Raw genomic sequence first — 26211 nt, 5'->3', positions numbered from 1 at the left:
ATATTTGGTGAAGTGGCTCTGCTATTTTGTTCCTTAGTTCCTTGAGTACCCTTGGGTGAATGCCGTCCGGACCTGGCGATTTGTCGCTCTTTAGTCTGTCTATCTGCCTGAGGACATCCTCTTGGCTTACCTCTAGTTGGACCAGCTTTTCATCCCAATCCCCATTTACGATGTCCTCCGGTTCCGGAATATTGGATGTGTCCTCCCTCGTGAAGACGGACGTGAAGAACTTATTTAACCTGTCTGCTATCTCTTTTTCCTCTTTTACCACTCCTTTTTTGTCTCCATCATCCAATGGCCCCACTTCTTCCCTTGCCGGTTGCTTCCCATTCATATATCTGAAGAACGATTTGAAGTTTGTTGCTTCCCCCGCCAGTCTCTCCTCATATTCTCTTTTAGCTTTCCTAACCACACGGTGACACTCCTTTTGGTGTTCTTTGTGCTCCTTTTGGTTGTCCTTTGTTTGGTCCTTTTTCCATTTTTTGAACGATGCTTTCTTGTCACTTATCGCCTTTTTCACTGCAGTTGTTATCCACGCTGGATTTTTTGTTCGGTTTTTTTTGCACCCCTTCCTGAATCTGGGGATGTACAGGTTCTGTGCCTCTTGCACCGTGCCCTTGAGTAGGGACCAGGCTTTTTCTACAGACTCCATCTTCCTTGCGCTACCGTTGAGTTTCTTTCCCACCATTTTCCTCATGCCATCATAATTCCCTTTTTTGAAGTTGAGTGCTGTTGCTGTGGTTCTTTTCACCTTTGATGATCCAATTTCCAGCTTGCACTGGATCATGTTGTGATCGCTGTTTCCTAGGGGTTCTAGCACCGCCACCTCCTTTGCAGGTCCCCCTGGCCCGTTGAGGATTTGGTCGAGAGTGGCATCCCCCCATGTTGGTTCCGTGACCAGCTGTTCCATGAAACAGTCCCTCGTGGTTTCCAGGAATTTGGTCTCCCTTATGCAGTTTGAGTGTCCAATACTCCAGTCTATCCCAGGGTAGTTGAAGTCTCCCATCACCATCACGCTTCCGCTTTTGCATATCTGCCTCAGCTCAGCCTCCAGGTCCTGGTCGAGTGCTTCCGGTTGTCCAGGTGGGCGATAGTACAGGCCCAATTTTATGTCTGCTCCAGTTCCTCCAGGTAGCTTAATCCATAGTGATTCCAAGTCGTCCGCCCTTACTGTTGTTTCCATCCTGGTTGAAGGTATGGAGTCCTTTATATAAAGCGCTATTCCTCCACCCTTCTTGTGTGTCCTGTCCCTCCTGTAGAGTTTGTACCCTGGTATGGCCACATCCCATTTGTTGTCATCAGTCCACCACGTTTCTGTGACTCCTATTATGTCCAGGTCCTTTGTACTGGCTATGACTTCTAGTTCTCCCATTTTGGCTCTTAGGCTCCTAGCATTAGTGTATAGGCAATTTAAGTCCTGGTTGTTTGCCTTTTTTGCTGGTTCTCCTCGTGGTTTGATGCCCCTGCCAACCTCCTCATGGGTTGCCAGCCCCCGAGCATTGTTGTGTTCATCCCCATCCTGCGGTGTGTCTGTGTTGTCCTCAGCCTGCTTCCCCATGTTTGGATGACCCTCTGGCTCCTGTTGTTCTCTCTTAATCCTGCTTGCTAGGTTCGTTTGTGCATTGGCTCCCTGCATTGCGTCCTTGTGTCCTTTTCCCAAAAGTTCCCTCTCAGTCCCGAGTCCTCTTTTACAAATTTCTGGTTCAGTATCCTTGCTCGATACTTTGGTCCGATGTGTCGAGGTCAGGTCGACTGTTGGCTTTCCCCTTCTTCTCAGTTTAAAGCCAAGTCTATGCCGCTCTGGACGTTGCGTGCCAGCAACCTCGTCCCAGCCGTGCTCAGGTGCAGTCCGTCCCTCCTGTAGAGCTTGTTCTTCCCCCAGGACTGCCGCATGGATGTGGTTCTCAGAAGACTCTTTGGGGCAGTGGCTTTGGGAGTCAAAACTGCCTTGGTAGCGTCATTTATCACTCACGCTTGCTTGTCCCGGCTGCATACTCTGGAAAATGAGGCTGTGGAGCCTCCTCATCAGCTTATTTTAGCTGGAGTGTGGACTAGTATGTGGCTGATGTGCTGTATGCGGGTCTTGGGTAAGATGTCCTTGGAGCGGCTGGGGCACGGGCAGTGTGTCTGGGAGGGAATGCATGGATGGGAGAACATCGCAGGGGAGGAGACATAGGCATCCTGGGACTGTCTGCCAAGTCTCTTCCCTGAAGAAGCCCTTTCTGGATACGTCAATCGCTCCTCCTAAACTTACTTGCTCCACTTCATCACTGACGCTGAAACCGTGGATTGAAGACAAAGTTTTATTTTATTTTTCTTTCCAGCTTATGATTTATCTTTAATCTTATCTATTGTTTTGCCTTTTGTCTTTGTTTTGTTCTATTTCTATCATTTAAATTTCTCCAGAATTCTACTGTTCAACGGCTCCCCCTTCTGCTTCTATTCCTTTCTCTCCTCTCTTCTACCTTCCAAAGTATTTAGATCAATGCTGTCTTGTTAAAATGTTTATTTTATTTTTATTTTTCCTCTAACTCTACTTTTCACTTCTCTATTACCCTCCAGGTACTTTAGTTAGATTGTGAGCCTTTGGGACAGTAAGGGAATTTTTCAAGTACCTTTCTTATTTCTAATCTTAATGTATATTTTCTGTAAACCGCTTAGAACCTAACGGATGTAGCGGTATATAAGAAATAAATTACATTACATTACATTACATTACACATTTGATTTCTACTCACAGAATGCTCTGGATCAGACAATGAGCTGGTGATTCCACCTCTAAAGTTACTCTTGCATGGCTCCCTTTTTAGGGGTAGTTGTTTGGCTAAAGATTAGATGACCTTATGAATTCTGGGGGGGAACAACCCGTTGCCCTTAAACCCTGCTTGACAGCAGACTCAGAGCCTCTAGAGCAGGGGTGCCCACACTTTTTTGGCTTGTGAGCTACTTTTAAAATGACCAAGTCAAAATGATCTACCAACAATAAAATTTAAAAAAACACAAAGCACACTGTATGCAGAGAAAAGTATCCATTATGAGAATTTATATTTGCTGTCTTTATTTTGCACTATGGCCCCCTTTTACTAAACCGTGATAGTGGTTTTTAGTGCAGGGAGCCTATGAGCGTCGGAAGCTGCGAGGGGCATTCAGCGCAGTTCCCTGTGCTAAAAACCACTATCGCGGTTTAGTAAAAGGGGAGGGGGTATATTTGTCTATTTTTGTATGGTTGTTACTGAGGTGATATTGCATATTTTAAAGTCATCTGCCTTGACCTCTGAAAAACCCCCATGAATACAAATGATAATTAACAATTTTGATCACTAAATTTTGATCACTAAATTGATAATAAAATCATTTATTTGGTGGGTGATGTCACCAATGGAGCCCCGCAGCGGACAGCCTCGCAAGCAGACTTGCTTGAAGATCTTTTAAGAGCTTACGAGTGCTGCACTGCGCATGCACGAGTGCCTTCCCGCCCGAGTTAGGGCACGCGTCTCCTGTGAGGTACCTCAGTTCAGTGTTTTCCGTGGAGCCGAGAAGTCCCGTTTACTTCAGCTCTGCAGTTCTTTGTTGCCTTCTTGCATCACGGCTTTGTTATTTTCTTCAAGTCGCTGTGCTGGCGCGCCTTGTGAGTTTTACGTGTGTAAAAAAAAACCCAAAAACTTTTTCTCCGTATTTTTTGGTCAGCGGCCTCTGGGCTTAGGCCTGGCCACTGAGCCTCATTCCTTCGTCAGTTCCATTTTTTTTTTTTTTGTCCCAGCTTCTTACCGGTTTTAAAAAGTGTAGCCAATGCAGCCGAGTCATCTCCATCACCGACCCTCATTGTTGGTGCATTGCCTGCCTGGGACCAGAACATTTCCTGACACTTGTCCATGCTGTGCTACCCTTCAACCTCGAGACCTTCGCAGACGCCGCACTAAAATTTTTCAACTGTTTGGCACTATGGAACCGTCTGCGGATAAGGCCTCGACCTCGGCCTCAGGGGCAGCCTCGACTTCTAGAACCTCGACCCCTGTAGTGGCCTCGACTAAGGCCTCGACCTTGGCCTCGAAGGCCTCATCTGTGGTCCCTCTGAAGGTTTCATCTATGGGTAAGTCTCCTGTTTCTCCTTCAGGTACCCTTCCTAAGAAGCCTCCAGAGTCTCAGGCATTCCAGGCAGTGAGTGCAGTCCTGCCAGCCTTTACGAGACCTCCAGCTAAGGGTGCCTCCAAACATAGGGAATACTCATCCTCGAGGTCGCCCTCCTTGGAGTGCACTCCTTTTAGACCTGATCCCTTGGTCTCGGTGCCTATATTCGAGGACATGTTAAAAGCCATTTTGACCACTCAGATTACCTCGGTCCTGGCGCAACTTGTCCCTGCCTTGATCCTGCTTCCTATGAGCCAGCCTGAGCCTCCTGTTGAAGCACCTCGAGGCAAGCCTCGAAAATCTCATCACTTATCCTCAAGTGACTCTTCGCCTCAGCCTTCCAGGTCAGAGTCTCCTGCACCTCGATCGAGACACCACTCGAAGCACACCCCAATCTCAAGGCACCTTGCTTCTAAGCAGTGTAAAGACTCTTCTCTCAAACGAAAGGACTCACCTCCTCATAGTACCGAGTCTTCTATGCCTCATTTATCGAGGGCCGTCGAGACTCCTTCGAGACCTAAACACAAGCCTCGGTCCAGTAAGTCTTCCACGTCTGCTGCTTCACCTCAAAGACAATCCAGGTCGAGGACCTCTCCGTCGAGACCATCTACGAGGGAACCTTCTCCTCCTGCCATGAGCCAGTCCATCCCTAGAACTCCGGGGAATTATCCATTGAGGCTTTTGAAGCACAAACACTCTCTGACTCCTCCTATGACAGGCAGTGGAGCTTCTTCAGTTACCATGGCGCTTAATTCTGAAATGCCTTCTCAATATTCCAGAGAAGCTTCACCATCTTATTTGGCTGTTCCCAAGTCTCGTTCTCCTTCTCCTGCGGAACCCTCTACCTCAAAGTCCTCCTCGTTCATGAGGTTTGTCTTTGATATGGGTAAGGCTCTTCAACTGGATCTACATTCTGAATCTAAGTACACTCCTGAGTACCTGGCCGACATGGAGTTACCTCATCCACCCAAGGAGACCTTGAGGCTTCCCATGACTCTTGTGTTAAAACAAACGTTTCTCAGGAATATGGAGACCTCTTACTCTATTCCAGCCATACCTTCTAAGATGGAATCTAGGTATCGCACAGTTCCTTGTAAGGGGTTTGAAAAACCACAGTTATCTCACCAATCCTTAGTGGTGGAATCTTCATTGAAGAAGGCTCAACCCTCTAAGGTCTCCGCTGCGGTGCCTCCAGGCAGGGAAGGCCACATCATGGACAAGTTTGGCCGCAGACTCTATCAGAATTCCATGATGGCAAATCGAATTCTCAGTTATAATTATGTCTTCACCTCTTATTTTAATCACTATCTCAAAATACTGCCTAAATTTTTTCCTGCTCTTGAGGAGCAATCTCTTCCAGAGTTTAAAAAGATTCTTCACACTTTGTCACAAATTCGCCTCTTCATGTTACAAGCCACGTACGATGCCTTTGAGTTATCATCCAGGGCTACCGCTTTTGCTGTGGCTATGCGTCGTCTCGCTTGGCTGCGCATTGTGGACATGGACTCCAATTTGCAGGACCGTCTAGTGAACTTGCCTTGCCAAGGAAATGAACTTTTTGATGATTCCATCGAGGCTGCTACTAAGTGTCTCTCTGAACATGAGTGCTCCTTTTCCTCCCTGATCCAGCCAAAGGCTAAGACTCCACCTGCTCAGCCTTACAAACCTCCACCACGTCGTTACCCTCAAAAAACAACTCCTTCTTTCTCCAGGCCTCCGCCTAGACGGCCGCCACAGCAGCAGACACAGCAAAAACCTCAGACTCCTGCTGCTGCTAAGCCAGCTCAGTCTTTTTGACATTCTCAGTCTGAGCATACCAACCCCCATCCATCATACTTCTCTTCTGCCTATAGGAGGTCAGCTTCACCATTTTTATCACCAGTGGGAGCTGATCATCTCAGATCTCTGGGTTCTCAACATCCTTCGGGAGGAATACTCACTTCACTTCCTTCAAGTAATAATAATAATAATAATTTATTTCTTATATACCGGTATACCATGAAGTTCAAAGCGGTTTACAATAAAGATACATTTGACAGTACATGGGATAGAAACAGTACCTCCATATCTCCCTCCAAGAGAGTTTCCTTCCAGTTCGTCACAACTTCCCCTTCTTTTTCAGGAAGCTCAGGTGCTCCTTCACCTTCGAGCTGTCGAGGAGGTTCCTTTGAACCAACGGGACATGGGGTTCTATTCCTGTTACTTTCTAGTCCCAAAGAAGACGGGGGATTTGTGACCTATTCTGGATCTCAGAGCCCTCAACAAATTTCTAGTCAAAGAGAAGTTTCGGATGCTTTCTTTACTAACTCTGTACCCCCTGATGGATCAAGGGGATTGGTTATGCTCTCTGGATCTCAAAGAGGCTTACACTCATATCCCTATTCATTCAGCCTCTTGCAGATTCTTAAGATTTCGGGTGGGGAATCTTCATCTTCAATACCAAGTTCTCCCTTTTGGACTCGCATCATCCCCCAGAGTGTTCACGAAGTCTGGTGGTGGTAGCTGCAGCCATGCATACCCAGGGTCTTCAAGTATTTCCTTACCTTGACGAATGGCTCATCAAAGCTCCCTCTCAACAAGGGGTTATTGCAGCAGGCCGACAGAGTATTACGTTTCTCCAATGTCTGGGGTTCGAAGTCAATTTTCCAAAATCCCAGTTTCACCCTTCTCAAACTCTTCAGTTTATTGGGGCCGTCCTGGACACCATTCGGCTCAGAGCGTTTCTGCCTCAACCACGCCAGGATGCTCTCATTCACCTTTATCATCAAATGTCTACCCTCACATCAATCTCAGCGTGACAAATGATGATTCTACTCGGTCACATGGCCTCGACAGTTCACGTAACTCCTTTTGCTAGACTTCACCTTCGAATACCTCAGTGGACCCTGGCATCTCAGTGGCAGCAAGCGACTCTCTCAACACATCACAGTAACTCCTTTGTTGAGACAGTCTCTCCACTGGTGGATGTTCTCTTCCAATCTTTCCAGAGGTTTGCTTTTCCACACTCTCCCTCATCAGAAGGTTCTCACAACAGATTCTTTGACCTACACTTGGGGAGCCCACCTCGACGGTCTCCGTACTCAAGATCATTGGTCCAGCACAAACCGTCTCTCTCAAAGCTTTTCAGCATCTTCTTCATGACCAAGTAGTCCTTGTCCGGATGGACAACCAAGTCGCCATGTACTGTGTCAACAAGCAGGGAGGCACGGGATCCCTCTTCCTTTGCCAAGAAGCTCTGAAGCTCTGGAATTGGGCTGTTCTCTGCAACATCTTTCTCAGAGCGGTATGCATTCAAGGTCAACAAAACTGTTTGGAAGACAAATTGAGTTGTCTTCTACAACCTCATGAATGGACACTCAGTTCCTCACCTCTACGTCATGTGTTTGCTCAGTAGGGGACTCCTCAGATAGACCTGTTTGCATGTCCCCTCAACCACAAGCTGCCTCAGTTCTGCTCCAAGATATACACTCCTCATCGCCTCGAGGTGAAAGGGCAGGGTACATCATGGCTCAAACTCTTATCTATTTAGCTTACAATGTGGTAAGGTAGGGACATACATTTTAGGCAGATGAGGTCAGTAGACTGTACACTGTTTTCACCTATGTAGGCCAGAGCAATATTTTAAACAACAGTTAACCATTTCATGACCCTACAGAGGTAGATGCATTCCTTCTGGAATGGACAGATTGTTTTCTCTATGCCTTCCCTCCATTCCCTCTGATTCTCAAGACTCTTGTCAAACTCAAGACAGAACATGCCACCATGATTCTGATAGCTCCTCGATGGTCCAGATAACCATGGTACTTCCTTCTACTTCAACTCAGCACCAGGGAGCCTCTGCTTCTACCAGTTTTTCTCTCTCTGCTTACGCAGAGTCAGGGGTCTTTGCTTCATCCCAACCTGCAGTCTCTACACTTAACAGCTTGGTACCTTTCAACCTAACTGCCTCTCTACAGTTTTCTCAGTCTGTCCAGGACATTTTGGAGGCTTCTAGAAAGCCATCCACTAGGCAGTGTTATGACCAGAAATGGACTAGATTTTCTGCTTAGTGTACTACTCGTCACATGGAGCCAATGTCTACCTCCTTGTCTTCAGTTTTAGACTATTTACGTCATTTATCTCACTCTGGCCTCAAGTCCACATCTATCTGAGTCCATCTTAGTGCAATTGCTGCTTTCCATGCGCCTCTTGATGGGAAACCCCTGTCTGCACATCCTGTGGTTTCCCGCTTCATGAAAGGACTTTTCAATGTTAACCCACCGCTCAACCGCCTCCAGTGGTCTGAGATCTCAATGTCGTCCTGGCTCAATTGATGAAGCCTCCATTTTAACCAATTGATAGGGCTCATCTAATGTATTTCATTTGGAAAGTGGTGTTCCTCATTGCCCTCACATCTGCTCGAAGTGTCAGTGAGTTACAAGCTTTAGTTGCGGATCCACCCTTCATAGTTTTTCACCATGACAAGGTGGTCCTCCGTACTCATCCTAAATTCTTACCCAAAGGTGTTTCAGAATTTCATATTAATCAATCTATTGTTCTTTCAGTATTTTTTTCCAAAGCCTCATTCTCACCCTGGAGAAATAACGCTTCATACTTTGGACTGTAAATGTGCCTTGGCTTTCTACTTGCAACGCACTCAATCTCACAGAACAGCCCCACAACTTTTCATCTCCTTCGATCCAAATAAGTTGGAGCATCCTGTCTCGAAGCGAACCATATCCAACTGGATGGCTGCTTGCATCTCCTTCTGCTACGCTCAGGCTGGTCTCCCTCTGCAGGGTCAAGTCACAGGCCTCAAAGTTAGAGCAATGGCGGCATCTGTAGCTTTCCTCAGATCAACTCTTATTGAGGAAATCTGCAAGGCTGCCACCTGGTCCTCGGTTCATACTTTCACCTCTCATTATTGTCTGGATACTTTCTCCAGAAGGGATGGCCATTTTGGCCAGTCCGTTTTACAAAATTTGTTTTCTTAATTTGCCAACTCTCCCTCCATCCCATTATGCTTAGCTTGGAGGTCACCTGCATGTTGAGAATATGCTGCCTGCTTATCCTGGGATAAAGCACAGTTACTTACCGTAACAGTTGTTATCCAGGGACAGCAGGCAGATATTCTTACAACCCACCCACCTCCCCGGGTTGGCTTCTGAACTGAGGTACCTCACTAGAATGACTCACCTGTTGCATTGGAAAAAGTGTTTGTCCTTACTTTGATAATATATTTTATCCCAGGACAAGCAGGGAGCATATTCTCACATGTGGATGACGTCATCCACGGAGCTCTGGTACAGACACTTTAAAAGTGCATTAACACTTTAAGATTTTTAGAAAGTTCACGATAGCCCACACTGCACATGCATGAGTGACTTCCCCGCCCGATGTAGGTGCGCGGCTCCTCAGTTCTTAGTTTTCTGCGGAGGAACTAAGAAGTCATGTTTTTTTTAACGTTGTTCAATTTTTTGCCTTGCCAAGGCAAAGTGAGTCGATCATCCAGGACTCACTTTGCATTGGCGATCTATCGGGCCGATCAGTCTTCCTCTCCCCGACGTCAATTCTGCCGTCGGAGAGGAAGTTCGGGCCAGCCAATCGCTGCCTGGCTGGGCGGAACTTCCTCTCCAACAGCAGAATTGATGTCGGGGAGAGGAAGACTGATCGGCCCGAAGCAGGGCGAGCATGGGGCGGTGTCGGCTTTGGGGCCTGTTATCCATTGGTGGCGTTTGGGTCCTGTTCCCTGATGGCAGCGGCAGTGGCAGTGGCTTGGGGAAGAGCAGGGAGAAAGAAAGAAAGGGGGCAGGCAGGGAAACAGAAGGAAAGATGAGAAACAGAAAAAAAGAAAGGGGGCATGAAGAGAGAAAGAAAGAAAGGTCAGGGAGAGAGGAAGAAAAAGTTGGGAGAGGGAATGAGGTGTGTAGGAGAGGAAGCATACAGGCTGAAAGAAAGATTGGATGCACAGTCAGAAGAAGAAAGTGCAACCAGAGACTCATGAAATCACCAGACAAGGTAGGAAAAATGATTTTATTTTTTTATTTTTTTTATTTATTTATTTATGAATTTTTAAAAATTTTAACAAGCATTACAATCTTGTACAGAAAAGTACAATCAAGAAAACATATCATTGATTATTATCAAACTTGAAAATGAATCAAAATTACATCAAGATTACATAAAAGGCAATGAATCCGACTTAATCGTACACTAGTCCTCAACAATGGATCCAAGATTAAGGAATTAGGAGTAAATATAGTACAATAAGAAATTTAACCAAAACACGTCATCTGATGCTGAAAGAGAGCTTAATTAATTAAGACACAGATGTTTCTCCTTTTTCGAGGCGCTTCATAGAGAGGAAAGCAGTCAGATGAGACGGTTCAAAGAAAATATATTTAAGGGAATTATATCTAATTACACACTTACAAGGATATCTAAGAAAAAATAATCCCCCCATCTGGGTCACACCATGTTTTAACAATAAAAATTCCCTCCTTCTTTTCTGAGTTTCTCTCGAAACATCAGGATAAACTTGAATATGGAAGCCAAGGAAATCCCTGGATCTATTTTTGAAGAAAAGTTTAAGAATCCAATCTCTGTCTGGAGCCAAAGCTACAGTCAGTAAGAGAGTGGCTGGACTAGCCACCTCTCTATCAGATTGTTCCAATAAAGCAGTAACATCCAAAGGATTTTCCTGTGGTCTGCCATCACCATCTTTTTTTTGAGAGTCCTGATTTTTTCTATTGGGCAAATAGTACACTCTTGACAATGGTGAAAATGAACTCTCTGGAATTTTTAAATTTTCCAGAAAATAACGTTTTATCATTTCTCCTGGAGGAATTGACGCAACCTTCGGAAAATTAATCAAACGCAAATTATTAAACCGACTATTGTTTTCAAGTACTTCCAATTTTCTTCTCATATTAAGGTTATCTTTCACAATCAAATCTTGGTTGCTCTTTAACATTTTTAAGTCCTTCTTTTCTTCTTGAATCTCAGTTTTTATAACTACAATGTCCTGTTTCACAATTTTAATTTCTTCTTTCTGAACTTGTAATTCTTTATCCAAATTCTTTATCTGAGGACTGAGAGAATTACCCAGACTAGAAACCAAATCCCATAAGGATTCCAATGTAACCTCAGGGGGTCGGATAGGGGCAAAGGAAAGTACCTGTGCAATGTTAATTGGTTCATCCGAGTGCTTTACCTCCCTTGAGCCTTGTTGACCCTCAGACATAGTTGTCCCGGTCGCTGGTTCTCTTACAAGGAGAAAATCCCCTTGTGCTGTTCCCTGTAGCAAGCCCTCCGCTTCGCTGGCCTCTCGAGAGGAAAACTCTGCCTCTTCAGACATGCTCTCCTCCCTTGGAGAGCTAGCTCCCAGCGGCAACGGCTGTAGGGGAGGCGTCCTGACGTCGGGGCTTAGCGTGACATCCAGCCCGGGGGTGTCCGCCGAAGCACTCCTCTCAGCCGGCGCTCCCATCGGGCAATTCCCCAAACGACTCAGCTCGCTTTGAAGACGTCGGAAGATGTCATCGACGGTAAGAACTGTGGGGCTCGAGCGCTGGGAGGCTCCACCGACGCTTCTACCCCTTCTCTTCGGCATTATTTCAGTAAGTAAAAAAGGACACCCTCCAGCGTCTTTTCAGCAACAGATAGCGGCGGCCATCTTGGATCCGAGAGTGATTTTATTTTAAATTTAGTGATCAAAATGTGTCTGAATTTATATCTGCTGTCTATATTTTACAATATGGTCCCCTTTTACTAAACCGCAATAGTGGTTTTTAGCGCAGGGAGCCTATGAGCGTCGAGAGCAGCGCTGGGCATTCAGCGCAGCTCCCTGCGCTAAAAACTGCTATTGTGGTTTAGTAAAAAGGGAGGGGGGGTGGGTATTTGTCTATTTTTGTATGGTTGTTACTGAGGTGACAGCACATAGAGTCATCTGCTTTAACCTCTTTGAAAAAAAACCCCGGAATAGGAATGATAATTAACAATTCTATGCGTACAGTGTGCGTTGTGTTTTTTTAAAATTTTATTGTTGGTAGATCATTTTGACTTGGTCATTTTAAAAGTAGCTCGCGAGTCAAAAAAGTGTGGGCACCCCTGTCTTAAGGAAAGGAGTAAAGAGATTTTTTTTTTTTTTAATAACTTTATTTAAATAAGATTCAATAAAGATGATAAAATAAACACAAAAATCCAGTGAGTGGTAAGGTGGGTCCAAGCCAGTGATGTTAAAAAAGAGAGCAGGTGAAAAATTCACCTTCACACGAGAATCTGAAGTGATTGCACGACTCTACCATCTGAGGCTTGTTACCCTTGTAAAAAGAATACCTTCAGTTTCATTACTTAAACTATGCTACCCACACAGGCAACTCAAAGGTTTAACTTTTACAATGATGCTTCCATTAGAATGATACTAAATTGTGCAGTGTAACTGAAGTTCTAGTGCGACAGACATTCCAATCCTGAACATGTGGGTAATCAATCCCTTCTCACAAGAATTCTTGTAGGGAGCTTCATTAACATTCTTGTGTTCTGCCTCCCATCCTTCTAGGCTGTCCTTCAATTCCTCTACAAGCGAGATGGTAAGAGCCAGTCTATTCTGCTTGTGGGGTTTTTTTCAATTATATTCAGTTTTTTTTTTGGACCTTTTTGCGAAGCTTTTGGTACTACAGTAAATCTCACTCTTGGGACAGTTTTGTCTGCGTGAGAATGCAGACTCTGAATTTGAGGGTCTGCTTCCAAGGGATAGACTGCTTTGCAGTGCACCTACTTGTACAGCCTGCACTTTCAGTTTGGTGGCTCAGGGACCATTTCCTTGGGAGCAAGGCTCGACCCAGGTTTGTTTGCAGTGGGCTTGAGTGCAGGCGGAGTGGCTTCTTGACATTTTTTCCAGGATTGGGGCGGACTACTTTCCTCCCCTCATTTGCAAGCAGGTGATCTGGTGGGGATTGAGGCCAGTTTGTTGGGCCTGAGAGGCAGTCAGAAGACACAAGCAGTATGGATTCCAGGTAGAGAATGACATGATGACTGTTACCCGCCGATACGGGGAGGAAAAAAACTTGGTAGTTGCGGGTACTGGGACAAGGCCATTTACTGCCCCGTGGAGCGGTGAATGGTCTTGTCTCTGTAGTTAAGGGAGGGAACGCATGCAAAATATTTACCACCCCTCGCGCTCACGCGATCCAGCAGCCTCCCTCCCTCGTTCCTCCCGATTGCCGTGGTCTGGGCATCTCTCTCCCTCCCTTCCCCTTACCTTCACTGGCGATTTTCATGTCTCCGAGTGGCACTAGTCTTTACACAAGTTGCGTGTGGCTGCCTGAAATTTCTCCTTTGACGCAACCAGAAACAGGAAGTTGCATTAGAGGAGAAGTTTCAGGTAGCTACATGCAACTTGTTTAAAGATTAGTGCCGTTTGGAGAAATGAAAATCACCAATAAGATAAGGGAGAGAGAGGGAGTGAGGGAGATTCCCGGACCGTGGTGATCGGGAGGAAGGGAGAGGGCTGCTGGACCGCGCGGTGCTGAAGGGAAGTGGAGAAAGAGGGGGTGGGGTGAGAGGAACAGACGTTAAAAGGAAATGGGGAGGAAAGAGTAGGGATAAGACGCTGAAGGAAAGTGGATAGGAGAGAGAGGGGAGAAGATGCTGAAGGAAAGTGGGGAGGAGAGAGAATGGAACAGATGCTGAAGGAAAAGTGGGGAGGGGAGAGAGTGGAACAGATGCTGAAGGAAACTGGATGGAAGGAGGGGATAAAGAAAAAAAGGGCACATGCTGGATTGGGGAGACAGATACCAGATCAGAGGGGAGGAAAGGAGGAGAGAGATGCTAAAAACCACCTGGGGGAGGGAAGGAAAATGGAAGGGAAGAAGACAGAGATGCCAGACTATGGGGGGAGCGGAGGAAAGAAGATGGATGCCAGACCAATTGGGAGTAGGGGTAGAGGAAGAGATGGAAGGGAGAGGCACAGTAGCAGAGCAGATGCCATATGGAAGAGGTAGATAGAAGGCAGACAGTGGACGAAAGGAATAGAATGACGAGAAGATGAGGAAAGCAGAAACCAGACAACAAAGGTAGAAAAAAAAATTCTATTTCTTTTATTTTTTTGGGGCTTTAGGATAAAGTAGTATATTAGTTGTGTTGGTAAACATTTACAAAGAAAGCCCTGCCAGCTGAAGATCTCTTCCTCTAGTTCGGCAACCAGAACTTTGATTTATAAAATGACAATTGTACAGAATATTATTACTTTTTATACTTTAATAAAATAAGTTATATTACATTACATTAGAGATTTATTTTCTGCCATTACCTTGCGGTTCAAGGCGGATTACAAAAGAGAGATAGAAGGTGGATTACAAAAGAAGATCTCTGGTCATTTCCAAAGAGAGTAAAGAGTAGACCAGGTTGATTCGGTGAGCCAGGAAGATGGGAGGAAGGAAGGTATTCGTAGTGCTAAGATTTTTTTCGGGGATTTCTTGAACAGAACAGTCTATATTTCTTTTCTGAACGTTTTGTAGTCTGGGGTTGTTATCAGTAGATTGGAGATTTGATTATCTAGTTTTGCTACTTGAGTGGCAAGGAGTCCGTCATATAGTTTTTTCCGTTTAACTTCTTTGATTGGGGGGTGAATGGGGTGTGAGGTTTTCTATGCCTGGTTGAGGTATTTTGGATGAGGCAGTTGTTTAGGTAGGTTGGGCTGTCTCCGTTTATAGTTTTGAATAGTATACAGTAGAATTTAAATAGTATTCTTTCTGGAATTGGCAGCCAGTGTGAGTTGAGGTATGCCTCTATAATGTGGTCGTGTTTCCTCAATGAGTAGATGAGTCTCAGGGCTGTGTTTTGAATTGTTTGTAGTTGTTATGTCATTGTTGCAGGGCAGGGGAGGTAGAGGATGTTGCAATAGTCTAGTAGACCTAGGATTAGGGATTGTACTATGAGCTGGAATTGTGTTCTTTTGAAGAATTTTAGGACTTGTCTTAGGTTTCTCATAACTGCGAATGATTTCTGTATTGTTTTGTTTATTTGTGGTTGCATAGTGCAGCATCTGTCTATCGTCATTCTTAGTAGTTTTAGGGTGGTTTGAATGGGGTAGTTGAATGAGTTTATTTCTATACTAGTGTTTAAGCCCGTTACATTAACAGGTGCTAGAATATATGGCTGTCTGTCTTTCTTTATTTATGTCTCTCTCCCTGCTCCTGTCTCTTTCTTCCTTTCTTTCTGTCTCTCTCCCTCCTGCAATTTTTTTCTCTCTCTCTCCCTGGCACCCTTTGTCTGTCTGTCTTTCTTTCTGTCTCTCTTTGGTCCCCTGTCTGTCTTTATTTCTGTCTGTCTCTCTCCCTAGCCTCCTTTGTCTGTCTGTATTTCTTTCTGTGTCTCCCCCCCCACCCCACTTTCCTTTGCAGAAGCAGCAGTGATATTTTCCTTCCCCTCCAGATCCCTGTGAAGTAGTAGCAGCATTTCCCCCCACCCACCCCCATTCCCTTCTCTTCCCCCCCACCACTTTCCTTTGCAGAAGCAGCAGCGGTATTTCTCTTCCCCTCCAGGTCCTTGCTGAAGCAGTAGCAGCATTTTCCCCCACCCCCCATTCCCTTCTCTCCCCCCCCCACTTTCTTTTGCAGAAGCAGCTATGATATTTCCCTTCCCCTCCAGATCCCTGAGAAGTAGTAGCAGCATTTTCCCCCACCCACCCCCCATTCCCTTCTCTCCCCCACCACCACTTTCCTTTGCATAAGCAGCAGCGGTATTTCCCTTCCCCTCCAGGTCCCTGCTGAGTAGTAGAAGCATTTTCCCCCACCCCCCCCATTCCCTTCTCTTACCGTGAGCTGCCCTGCTCCGTTCGGCCTCTCCCCCTTCCCTTCCCGCGTGCTGGCCTGCTGCTGCTGAAGGTTTTTTCGGCGACTCCTCCTGTTAAAATTCTAATCCTGTTAAAACTCCCCCCCCTTCCCGCAACCGCTCCTGTTCAAAGCGGCCTGCTGAGGTTCGCGGCCGGCTGTAACGAACCTCGCAGGCCGCTCTCCAACTCGGTAGCATGTTCCCTCTGACGCGATCGCGTCAGAGGGAACGTGCTACCATGTGGAGAGCGGCCTGCGAGGTTCGTTACAGCTGGCCGCGAACCTCAGCAGGCCGCTTTGAACAGGAGCGGTAGTGGTTGTTGCGGGAAGGGGGGGAGTCGGCGACTTGCAGGCCCTGTGAACAGGAGCGGCAATGGCGGCAGGACCATGAGCCTTCCTCCCGCCATCTGCCGCTTGCGCCGCTCCTGTCGTCCGATTCACCTAACTGGCGCATAAGCCTCAAGCCACGGCCACGGACGGACACAGCACAGGAGATGAGGTCCCCACAGGAGATGAGCCGCCGCTGCTTGCGGCCAAGGTAGGTGCTGGGAAGAAGGCTGGGGACTCACGCATGCGCACTCATGCGGCCACGGAACTACAGATCATGGAAGCACATAAATAGGAGTGCGCATGCGCGAGTTAGCCTTTTATTATATAGATTAGTTATGGTCGGAACTTTGTTTTTTTCGAGGAGAATGAATTTTGTTTTGTCTGGGTTCAGTTTCAGTTTGTGATTTTTCATCCAGGTCCCTACTGAGTCTAGTGTTCTGTGTAGTGTGTCTTTCATAGAGGGCATAGGTTGATCAAAAGGTATGAGAATGGTAATGTCATCTGCATAGCTATAAGATGTTAGGCCAAGTTTGTCAAGGTATGCACCGAGTGAGGCTATATAGAGATTGAAGAGGGTAGGGGATAGTGGGGTACGCCGCAGGAGTTAGACCAAGGGTCTGATTTTTTTATATCTGATTTTACTCTGTATGTTTGTGATTTTAGGAAACCTTCAAACCATGAGTATACTTTATCTGAGATACCTATTGTGTCCAGAATTTGCAGTAGGATGCTATGGTCTACTAGGTTGAATACTGCAGTCAGGTCCAGTTGTATGAGCATGATTTTTTTTCCTGTGCTGAGGTGTTGTCTGGTTGTGTCCATAAGGGAGCCTAGTAATGTCTCTGTGCTGAAGTTGGTTCTGAAGCCAGATTGTGTAGGGTAGAGAATGTTGTGGTCTTCTAGATAGTTAGTGAGGAGTTTGGCTACTAGTCCTTCTGTTAGTTTGACATATAGTGGTATTAAGGCAATGGGTCTGTAGTTAGATGGTTGATCTGTTGGTCCCTTTGGGTCTTTTAAGATCGGAGTGATGATGATTTCGCTGAGGTCAGTTGGTAAAAGACTGTCTGTGAGCGTGGTTTGTATCTATTGTAGGAGTAAAGCATGGAATTTTGTGCTGGAGGTTGTTAGGAGATATGGTGGGCATTGGTTGAGTTCACAGGATGCGTGGCTGTATTTCCTGTCGAATTTATTGAGATCGGACCATTGTATATTGGGGAATTGGGACCATGTTCTGTCTGCTGCACTTGATTCTTTTTCTGTGGGTTGCATTGTGAATTCAATTAGGTGGATTGGAGTATCATTGAGGGTGGCTCTGGCATTTGTAATTTTATTCTTGAAGTGATCTGCTAAGAGGGTGGCTGAGGGGTGGGGGGTGTTGGCCAGGTAGGGTTTGGTGTCTGTCAGATCTTTTAATATTTTGAATAGTTTTTTGGTGTTTTGGGTTTCTGTGCCTATTAGGTTGGTGTAGTGTACTTTTCTCTTATCCTTTAATTGTAGTTTGTATTGTTTGTTAATTTTTTTTCAGGTAGTTTTCGTATACTCTAGGTTGGTTTTTCTCCATTTTCTTTCTAGTCGTCTGCATTGTCTTTTGAGTTGGAGTAATTCGTTGTCAAACCATTGGTCTGATCGTCTGCTGGTTCTAGTTTTGGTTTGCAATGGGGCTAGTTCATCAAGAGTGTTAGTGCTCAATTTGCTCCATTGTGAAATGAAGTCCTTGGGGTTGCATTCCTGAATTGTTTCATCTATTTTTGTCCAGAATTTAGTGACTTGATGTGTTTGCGTTAGGTGTAAATTACTCTTTTGGATTTTGGTATGGCTTTGTTTTTGGTCCAATTGATGTTGAAGGTGTATGTGTAGTGGTCTGACCAGAGGGATGGGGACCAAGTTCCATTAGATGTTTGAATTTTTGGTATAGATGGTTGGTGGGTCATGAAGGCTGCGATGTCAAATTGGTGACCTTTCTCATGCGTAGTTTGTGGATTTAAAATCTGGAAAGATAAGGCATTGAGAAATGAAAGAAAGTTATCTACTAGTTTGGATGATTGGTCTTCAAGATGTAGGTTTAGATCTCCTAGATAAGGTTGTAGTCTGTTGTTAATGAGTTTTGGTATATGAAGTTTTCAAATTCAGGTCTTACTGTGGTCCAGTTTCCCAGTGTTATGTAGCATTTAGTGAGTTTTTTAGTGTGGTGTTTGAGAGTTGGCAGGCTAGAAGGTCCATGTATGGGGTGGATGTTTTTTCCAGTAAATTTAGGGATATGGAGTCTTTGATTAGGATTGCTAATCCTCCTCCTCTTTTTTTCTCTCTGCAAATCACTGTTATTTTGTATCCCTGAGGGCAGACTTCACTTATTCTGGGGTCAGTGTCTGATGTTAGCCAGGTTTCTGTGAGAAAGAGGCAGTCTACGTTTTCATTTTTTATCCAGCTTTATCCAGTTCAGTATAAAACTATTTGAGGCTTGTGTGGATGGGATCAGATGGTTTGTGGGGACGGGACTAAGCTCGCGGGGACGGGACATGGATGGGGACCGAGGTTGCGGGGACAGGGCGGAGACGGGGACAAATTTTTACCCATGTCATTCTCTAATTCCAGGCTTTTTGATGCAGAGGTTTTTGCTTATGTTTATTAAAATTTGATATCCTGCTGACGCTTACAACAGTTCTCAGCAGCTAACAATTAAAATCAAATGCATGAAACAGAAAGGAACTCCATAAAAAGACCTATTCTGTCACGCAAGAAAAGAAAGAAAGAGCGGAAAAAAAACCCTCATGTATTTCTATTTAAACCTACATAATGTAAAGCTGTTTGCAGCTCCCAGCACATAGCATGGCAGTAACAGGCTGACAGCATTGTCAAACAAAATCAAGGGGTGATTTTTTGTGGTTCTAGGGTTAGAGTTAGGTGCCCCGCCTCTAAAATTGTTAATTTTTATTTCCCAGTGTAGTCCTTCAGGCTGTTTTTGGCGCTAGAATTGCTGCTGCAGTGGCCATCTTGGATTTCCCAATTTAAAAATAAAAGCCACTATCTGCCTCATAACCCCTTGATTTTGCTTAAAAGCAAGTATGATGGACTCCTCAGGCTAGGATACCTTGGATTCATGCAGGTTTGTAATGGATGGCTGTCTGAGGATCATCTGTGTTCCATATTCCTTGAGGCACATGAAGGCGGGGCAGAAGACTCTGGCCTCCTCTGGTCCCTCAGTGGATGTTAGTGCTCAGTTGGTCCGAGGGCCCGGCAAAAGGTCCAGATTTAAACAGGGGAGCCAAGCAAGTGTGTCCTCGGTGAAGCGCAGCTGTGATGCGGCCACAAAACCCCATATAGGAGCTCGTGAGTTTCTGCAGGAGACTTCTGGACTTCCTGGTCAGGGGTTTCCACTGAATTCATCAAGCTTAGATGATTAACAAGAGCCGCATGGATTCCTTGGATATCGTGGCCCTGCTGGTGCTGGGGTTCCCCTCCCTCCCCAAGAGCGCAATTCCTCTGCAGCAGTGCCATGCACAAGACAGGGAATTTCAGAATTTCAGTCTGGGGGCAGACTGGGATGAAGTGGGCTCTATTTCAATGCCTTTATTCTCACAGTATGGGTTCTCTGTATTAGGAAATGCTGCTTCATCTCTAGGGGGACTAAATCCAGATCTGGTGAAGGATCCTGATCTTGGGGAGGACCCGACTGTGCGCAGACTGTTTATGCCTTCAGCATTTTTGGAGGTGATCATGGATCCCTCCAGGAATTAGAGACTCCAAAGTCCTCTGCTAGACTGTGCTTGCTTATGATCAGCACAAAGGCACAGACTTCTGTTTTCCCTCTCAACAAGACTTTACCAAAATGCTGAAATGCTCATGGCAAAGTTTATTCAGTTAATGTGGAATTTAACCAGCTTTTTGTGGATTCACTGGTGGTGCAGGTTATAAAGCGTACCTCCCCTCTCAGTGAAGACGGTGTGGTACTAAAGATGCCCAGGATCAAAGGCTGGATTTTGTTCACAAGAAGCTCTTTGAAGTTGCGGTCTCTGCTTTGAAAGCAGCTGCGGCAGTATTTTTTGATGCCTAGGCTTTCCACTTCAAGTAGCACCGCAATCCGGAGACTATTGTCAGGAGGGATCTTCAGTTTTTAATGTCTGGAATGGATTATGTATCAAAATGTCTGCTTATTCCATTTCCGTCCACAGGGTTCTATGAATTAGACAGAGAACAGGGGATTCCTCCTCTATGCACCGATCGTGTCCCAACCAGTTTGCTATCGTTCCCTGATCAGATTTTTCCCCAACCTGATTAACTAACCTTGTGGCCGATCAATCTCCAATCCAATCCAATCTGCTCATGCAAATGAGGGGAAATTGCCTGCATAAGTAGGAAGGCAGCGATTCACTAAATGGAAGAAGGGATACTGATTGGGCTGGCTGATCCAAAAAGAAGCGATTGCTGAGGACCAGTTGCAACTATCCTTGCTGCTGTCATGCTCTCTGCATATAAAGGACTGCATACCAGAGCTCTGCCGCTTGCTTACACCTCGCACTGCAAGTTCAGGTTCATCTGTTCAGTTCACTTTTGCAGCCCGTCTTTTATTATAGGGAAGACATCTGAAATGCAAGTTGCTTTTCTACGGTTACATGTTGAAATCTTAGCTGTTTTCCTAGGGGTGTGGGGGGGTTAAAATTTTATTTCTGTGAGTGTCTCCGGGGAAGATGTTCCATAGTCCTCTGCCGCCCTGAAATCCTGCTCTGCCGCCAAAGCTCAGTGCAGTGCGAGCCCGTGATTTTAACCCACGGGTTAAAAGTGTGTTCTTTTACATAAAAATCTGGAAGCATTTAAAAAAAGAAACTTCTGCTCATTCCCTAAAAATTAGATTTTTTAAAAATTCCTTTCAGTCAGCGAGTACTGCAGCCACCCCTTCCCTGACCTCAAAGACCAAACGCATGTGCGGATTGCATCTGGGGCCAACCAGAATGGTCCGCGTGCATCACAATCGCTCTGCAGCGATGCCTGGGGCGTGCATCCAATCCAATAATTTGCATGGAGACTCTTTAGTGAATTGATTGCTAGGCAAGACTCGGCCACGGATCGCCCAGATCGGTGAGTTTAGTGAATTTGGGCCTAAGTAAATTGCCATTTTAGGGACATTAACTCTTTGGGAAAGGACTTGATGATCACGTGGTCAACGTGCAGGATTGCAAGCTGAAGTCTTTACCAGAAGCAGACCTCGAACTCCTAGAGGGTTAGATCTTGGTGATTTTCAGGCCTACAGACAATATTTCCAGTTCTCGAGAGGGCCTTCAGATCAGAGATTCTTTCAAAACTCCAGACAAAGATTGGGGGGGGGGGCAGGTGCTCCCAAGCTTCAGGATCACGCTCCACCACAACTCCCAAGAAGCAGTTAGGATGCCATGCTATCAGCCGAACCTCCACGCATCAGAGGGAGGTTATCGACCTATTGGGGAGCATGGATGGAGATCACCACAGATTGCTGGGTGCTATATATTATATGGGAGGAGTACAAGATTTAGTTAATTTGTCCTCTCCCAGTCCCTTTTCTAGACTCTCCTGCTGGGAGGCCAGGAAAGAGCAGGCAAAGTCAGAGCAATGCTGCAAATGTTGCTGGATCTGGAAGCCATAGAGCCCATACCAGAGGAAAACCTAGACTCCAGCAGATACTCAATATACTTCATAGTGCCCAGGAGAGGCTCAGAAGACTGGAGGCTGATTGTAGTGAATGTGACCCTCAAGATACTACATTTCCAAATGGAGATGGTGAGGTCAGTGGATCTGGGAGAATTTCTTGCCTCACTGGATTTGATGGATGTCTATCTTCACATTCTCATTTTTTCCAAGAGCACAGGAAGTTTTTGAGATTCCATGTGCTGGGGCAGCACTTCCAGTCACCAAGGTAATGTGGTTATTGCAGCACACTGGGCTTGGTGGTCAATTTTCGGAAAAGCCACGTGGAGCTGACACAGATCTTGGAGAATCTGGGAGTCTGGTTCGACACAAGGGAAAACAAAATGTTCCTCCCAGAAGACCCCAGAGAGAAGCTTCTGCATCAGATACGGGAGTTTCGGAGCAAGTCTGCTCTGATGTTCTGGCATTATTTGCAGGTACTGGGATCAGTGGTTGCAACCATAGACATAATCCCCTGGGCAAGGGCATACTTGTGTCCACTCCAGGATATGCTTCTCTTCCGATGGTGACCACAGAGGGATATGCTTCACCAGTCTTGCCTGGTGGTTGGAACCCCAGTCACTTACCAGAGGAGTTCCTCTTCACATCTCTTCATGGGTGACTCTGACGATGGATGCCAGCTGGAGGGCACATTGCAAGGGTTGTCTAGCTCAGGGACACTGGTCCCCTTCCCAGAAGAAGCGGTCGATCAACCTCTTGGAAGTTTGAGCCATCCGCCTTGTGCTTCAGGAGTTTGGGAGCGCATTGCTGAGCAAAGCAGTACAAGTTTTCATGGACAACGCAATGGCAGTAGCCTAGGTCAATCACCAAGGGGGCACCAAAAGTTCTGCTGTATGCTTGTAAGCCTAAATGTTGTTTCAATGGCTGGAGGCCTATCTTCTGGTGCTCTCAGCAGTACATACGGCAGGACTGGACAATGTGTAAGTGAATTTCCTCAACCGGAAGACCCTGGATCCTGGGGAGTGGTCACTGTCTAAGGAAGCCTTCACCTACATTGTGAATCGGTTGCAGTGCCTGACATTCGATCTGATTACATCGGCAGCCAACAAGAAGGTGGTTCGGTTCCTCAGTTGAAGACATGAGTCAGGAAGCGAAGGTCTGGATTCCCTGGTGCAACGGCCAATGGCAGGTCTTCTTTATGCCTTCCCTCCATGGCCCATGATAGGCTGACTTCTGCGTAGGATCATGTGCACAAGGGGCCATGATTCTAATAGCACCAGACTGCCCGAGGCAACTGTGGCATGCAGACCTGGTCCGTCTGCAAAGGGATCAAAGCCTTAAACTTCCCCATCATCCCCAGCTGCTCACACAGGGTCCAACTGCCCTGCAGGATCCAGAATGCTTTAGTCTTACGGCATGGTTCTTGAGCACACGGGTGCTAGCACGTAAAGGTTATTCAGACAAATGGCATCCACTCTTCTAAGATGTAAGAAGAAGGCAACTATAGTAGCATATGTGAAAGCCTGGGAAGTGCTTCCCAAGCTTGGCACCGATCTCTGTGATACTCGCCTTCTGGCAGGAAGGTCTGGAAAAAGTCCTATCAGGTGGTTCCCTGAAAGTTCAGATTACAGGGCTCTTCTGTTTTGGAACTAGGATTATTAAGAGCACCATAGCCACCAGTTGTGGACAGTTTTTTGAAGGGCACATTATGCCTTCATCCTCTGGTGCGCAGCCTTTTCCAAAGTGGAATCTTAATCCTGTCCTCTGGGTACTGGCGAGAACACCCTACAAATCTCTGGAGCAAGCTTCTCTGATGGACCTCACCATCAAGATGGTATTTTTGGTAACAATTACCTCTGCCGGACGAGTGTCGAAACTTCAGGCTTTGTCCTCCAGATATACAATTCTCAGAATTTCAGATTCAGGTGTGGTCTTATGCACGGTCTCATCTTTCTTACCATTCGTATTTTCTGGCTTTCATGTCAATCAAAAAATCCATTTACCTGCCTTCACTCCTTTGGGGTCAAGAAAGAGTGATCAGGTGTTAAAATTGTTGGGTATTTTCAGACTTTTATTGCAGTATCTAGAAGTTGTGAATGAATTTTGATTGTCAGATCATCTGTTCGTATTAGCTGGGGCTTGCCCGTAAAGGTCAACCAACCTCTATAGTGACCCTTTCACGATGGATCCATATGGCTATTTTTTCATTCTATATTGGAAGTGAAAAACGTTTGCCTATATCCATAAAGGCGCACTTTACTAGAAGTGTAGCTTCCTCTTAGATGGAAACTTCAGTATGTCCCCAGATAAAATCTGTAGAGCTACTACTTGGTCTTCTTTCCATACGTTCACAAAGTTTTACAGGGTGGACATGGCAGCCAAACAAGACTGGATTTTCAGTTTTGAGAGCAGGCTTATCTGTTCCACCCTAAACTTAGGGGACTGTTTTGATACTTCCCACAGTTTCAGGAATAGAGTGTCTGTCGCACTAGAAGGAAAGATTAGGTTCTTACTTTGATAATCTTCTTTCTAGTAGACAGACACTCTATTCCTGAAACCTGCCTTGTCAGATGTTCATTTGCCTGCTTACTGACTCAATCGTGCCAGAGAATCCAGATGTCTTATTTCTTTCTTTTGTCCAGCTTTGACATGTATAGAGGACTCAATAGCCACGTTGAAGAAACTAGGGGGTATCTATGAAATCTCCCACACTTTTAGTACAGGTAGCTCTCCAGTTGGTGACTTGTTTGGTTTTCACCTTGTTATGTATTGCAAATGGTTAAGTTTTGTTTATCTGTTATATATTTAATGATATGAGCAGAACAGATATGTTTCTCAGAGAGTATTCTCCCTCTTCTATTTCTTCTTCAGGGCTCACTATCTGCTTTGGTATGAACTGAGGAATTGGAGGAGAGCCCAGAAGGATGAGAGGCAGACAAAAGAATGCTAATGAAGTTCCCTACAAGAGTTCTCGCGAGAAGTGATTGTCTACCCACATGTTCAGGAATAGAGTGTCTTGTCTACTAGAAAGAAGATTATTTAGGTAAGATCCTAATCTTTTCATCTGTTACTATTCTTTCCATTCAGTTCTGGTACATCTGATTGTAGAGCTGAAGTCAGAGCAGTTTGTTCATTGTGTGCTAGACGAGTGCCACAAACAGGTTAGTAAAGTTTACTTAAAATGGACATGACTGTGTAAAGGGAGCAGTATAGTCCAAGGACCTGTCATCAGTTCATATCTAACTTAGGTTGCAAATTGTTTGGTGGACTGTATGAAATGACATTGTGGTCTCAGATTACATTACTAAAAGCCACTATCACAGGCTTTTAAAAATATTTTTATTGTTTTCAAACAAAGATCGATATTTTACATTTTACAGATGATTTTCCTTTCCCTATTTTCTTAACAAATTCAAGCAGTCACTGAAAGGTGAATCTCATCTCCTTTATCCTGCCCCTTCCTTTCATCCCATCTCATCCTTTCCCCAAATGAGGTTGAATATAATTACAATACTGAACATATTAAATGCAGGAGGCCAAGGTAACAAGTCATAGTAATTGAAATCAGTTAGCCTGATATTCAGCCGGTGGCAATCAGCATTTTGCTGACCGCTGCCAGTGTTAAACCTGGGAATTCATCAGTGTCAGTCCAACTCCAGGCTCCAGTATTGAATTTCCAGATATAGGGAGCAATCTAAAACATAGCCAGTTAAGTGTGATGTTGAATATAGCATTTACCTCGCTGTGAAGAACTGCATAAAGGTAGGATTGCATTTTATGTGGTCCTATTTATGTGATTATCTTAACCAATTAAGTGCCAAATATTGGGAATTTCTCAGTCTGAACTTTTATATGGAACCAATCAAGCCTTTCCTGGCTATTTAAATTGTTTTGAACATTGGGCCCAATATTGTTAAATTATTTCTGACCATTTATCCCTCCATTTATTATAGCTTTCCCTTGGGTTTTTGCAGCCCAAATGCAAGGTTTTGCATTTTTAGCATTAAATCTTAGCTGCCAAATTTTGGACCATACCTCAAGCTTCATTAGGTCCTTTCTTATGTTCTCCACACCATCATGGGTGTCTACTCCATTGCAGATTTTGGTATCATCTACAAAGAGGCAAATTTTATCACAGTCGTTCAGCAATATCACTTTAAAAAATGTCACTTTAAATATCACTTTTAAAAATGTTAAAAAGAACAAGCCCAAGAACCAAACCTTGAGGTACACCACTAGTAACATCCCTTTCTTTAGCACCTTCCATTCAACCAGTTCCTGATCCAGTCTGTTACTTTGGGGTCCATATGTCACTTTGGGGTCCATA

General features: G+C 45.3%; 1 protein-coding gene across 1 annotated transcript in view; it reads right to left on the bottom strand.

The window, feature by feature from the left end:
• Positions 1–25946, bottom strand: part of SNU13 (small nuclear ribonucleoprotein 13) — an 85135-nt gene extending 59189 nt beyond the window's left edge. Inside the window, exon 1 of the mRNA XM_033929363.1 lies at positions 25920–25946. Coding sequence (XP_033785254.1) covers positions 25920–25931 — 12 coding nt within the window. The 5' untranslated portion in view covers positions 25932–25946. The remainder of the gene's footprint in view (positions 1–25919) is intronic.
• Between the last annotated feature and the right edge of the window lie 265 nt (positions 25947–26211).

This window comes from Geotrypetes seraphini, chromosome 2, assembly GCF_902459505.1.
Source record: "Geotrypetes seraphini chromosome 2, aGeoSer1.1, whole genome shotgun sequence".
In the NCBI taxonomy this organism is placed as follows: Eukaryota; Metazoa; Chordata; class Amphibia; order Gymnophiona; family Dermophiidae; genus Geotrypetes; species Geotrypetes seraphini.
This window is presented reverse-complemented; position numbering and strand designations above follow the sequence as displayed.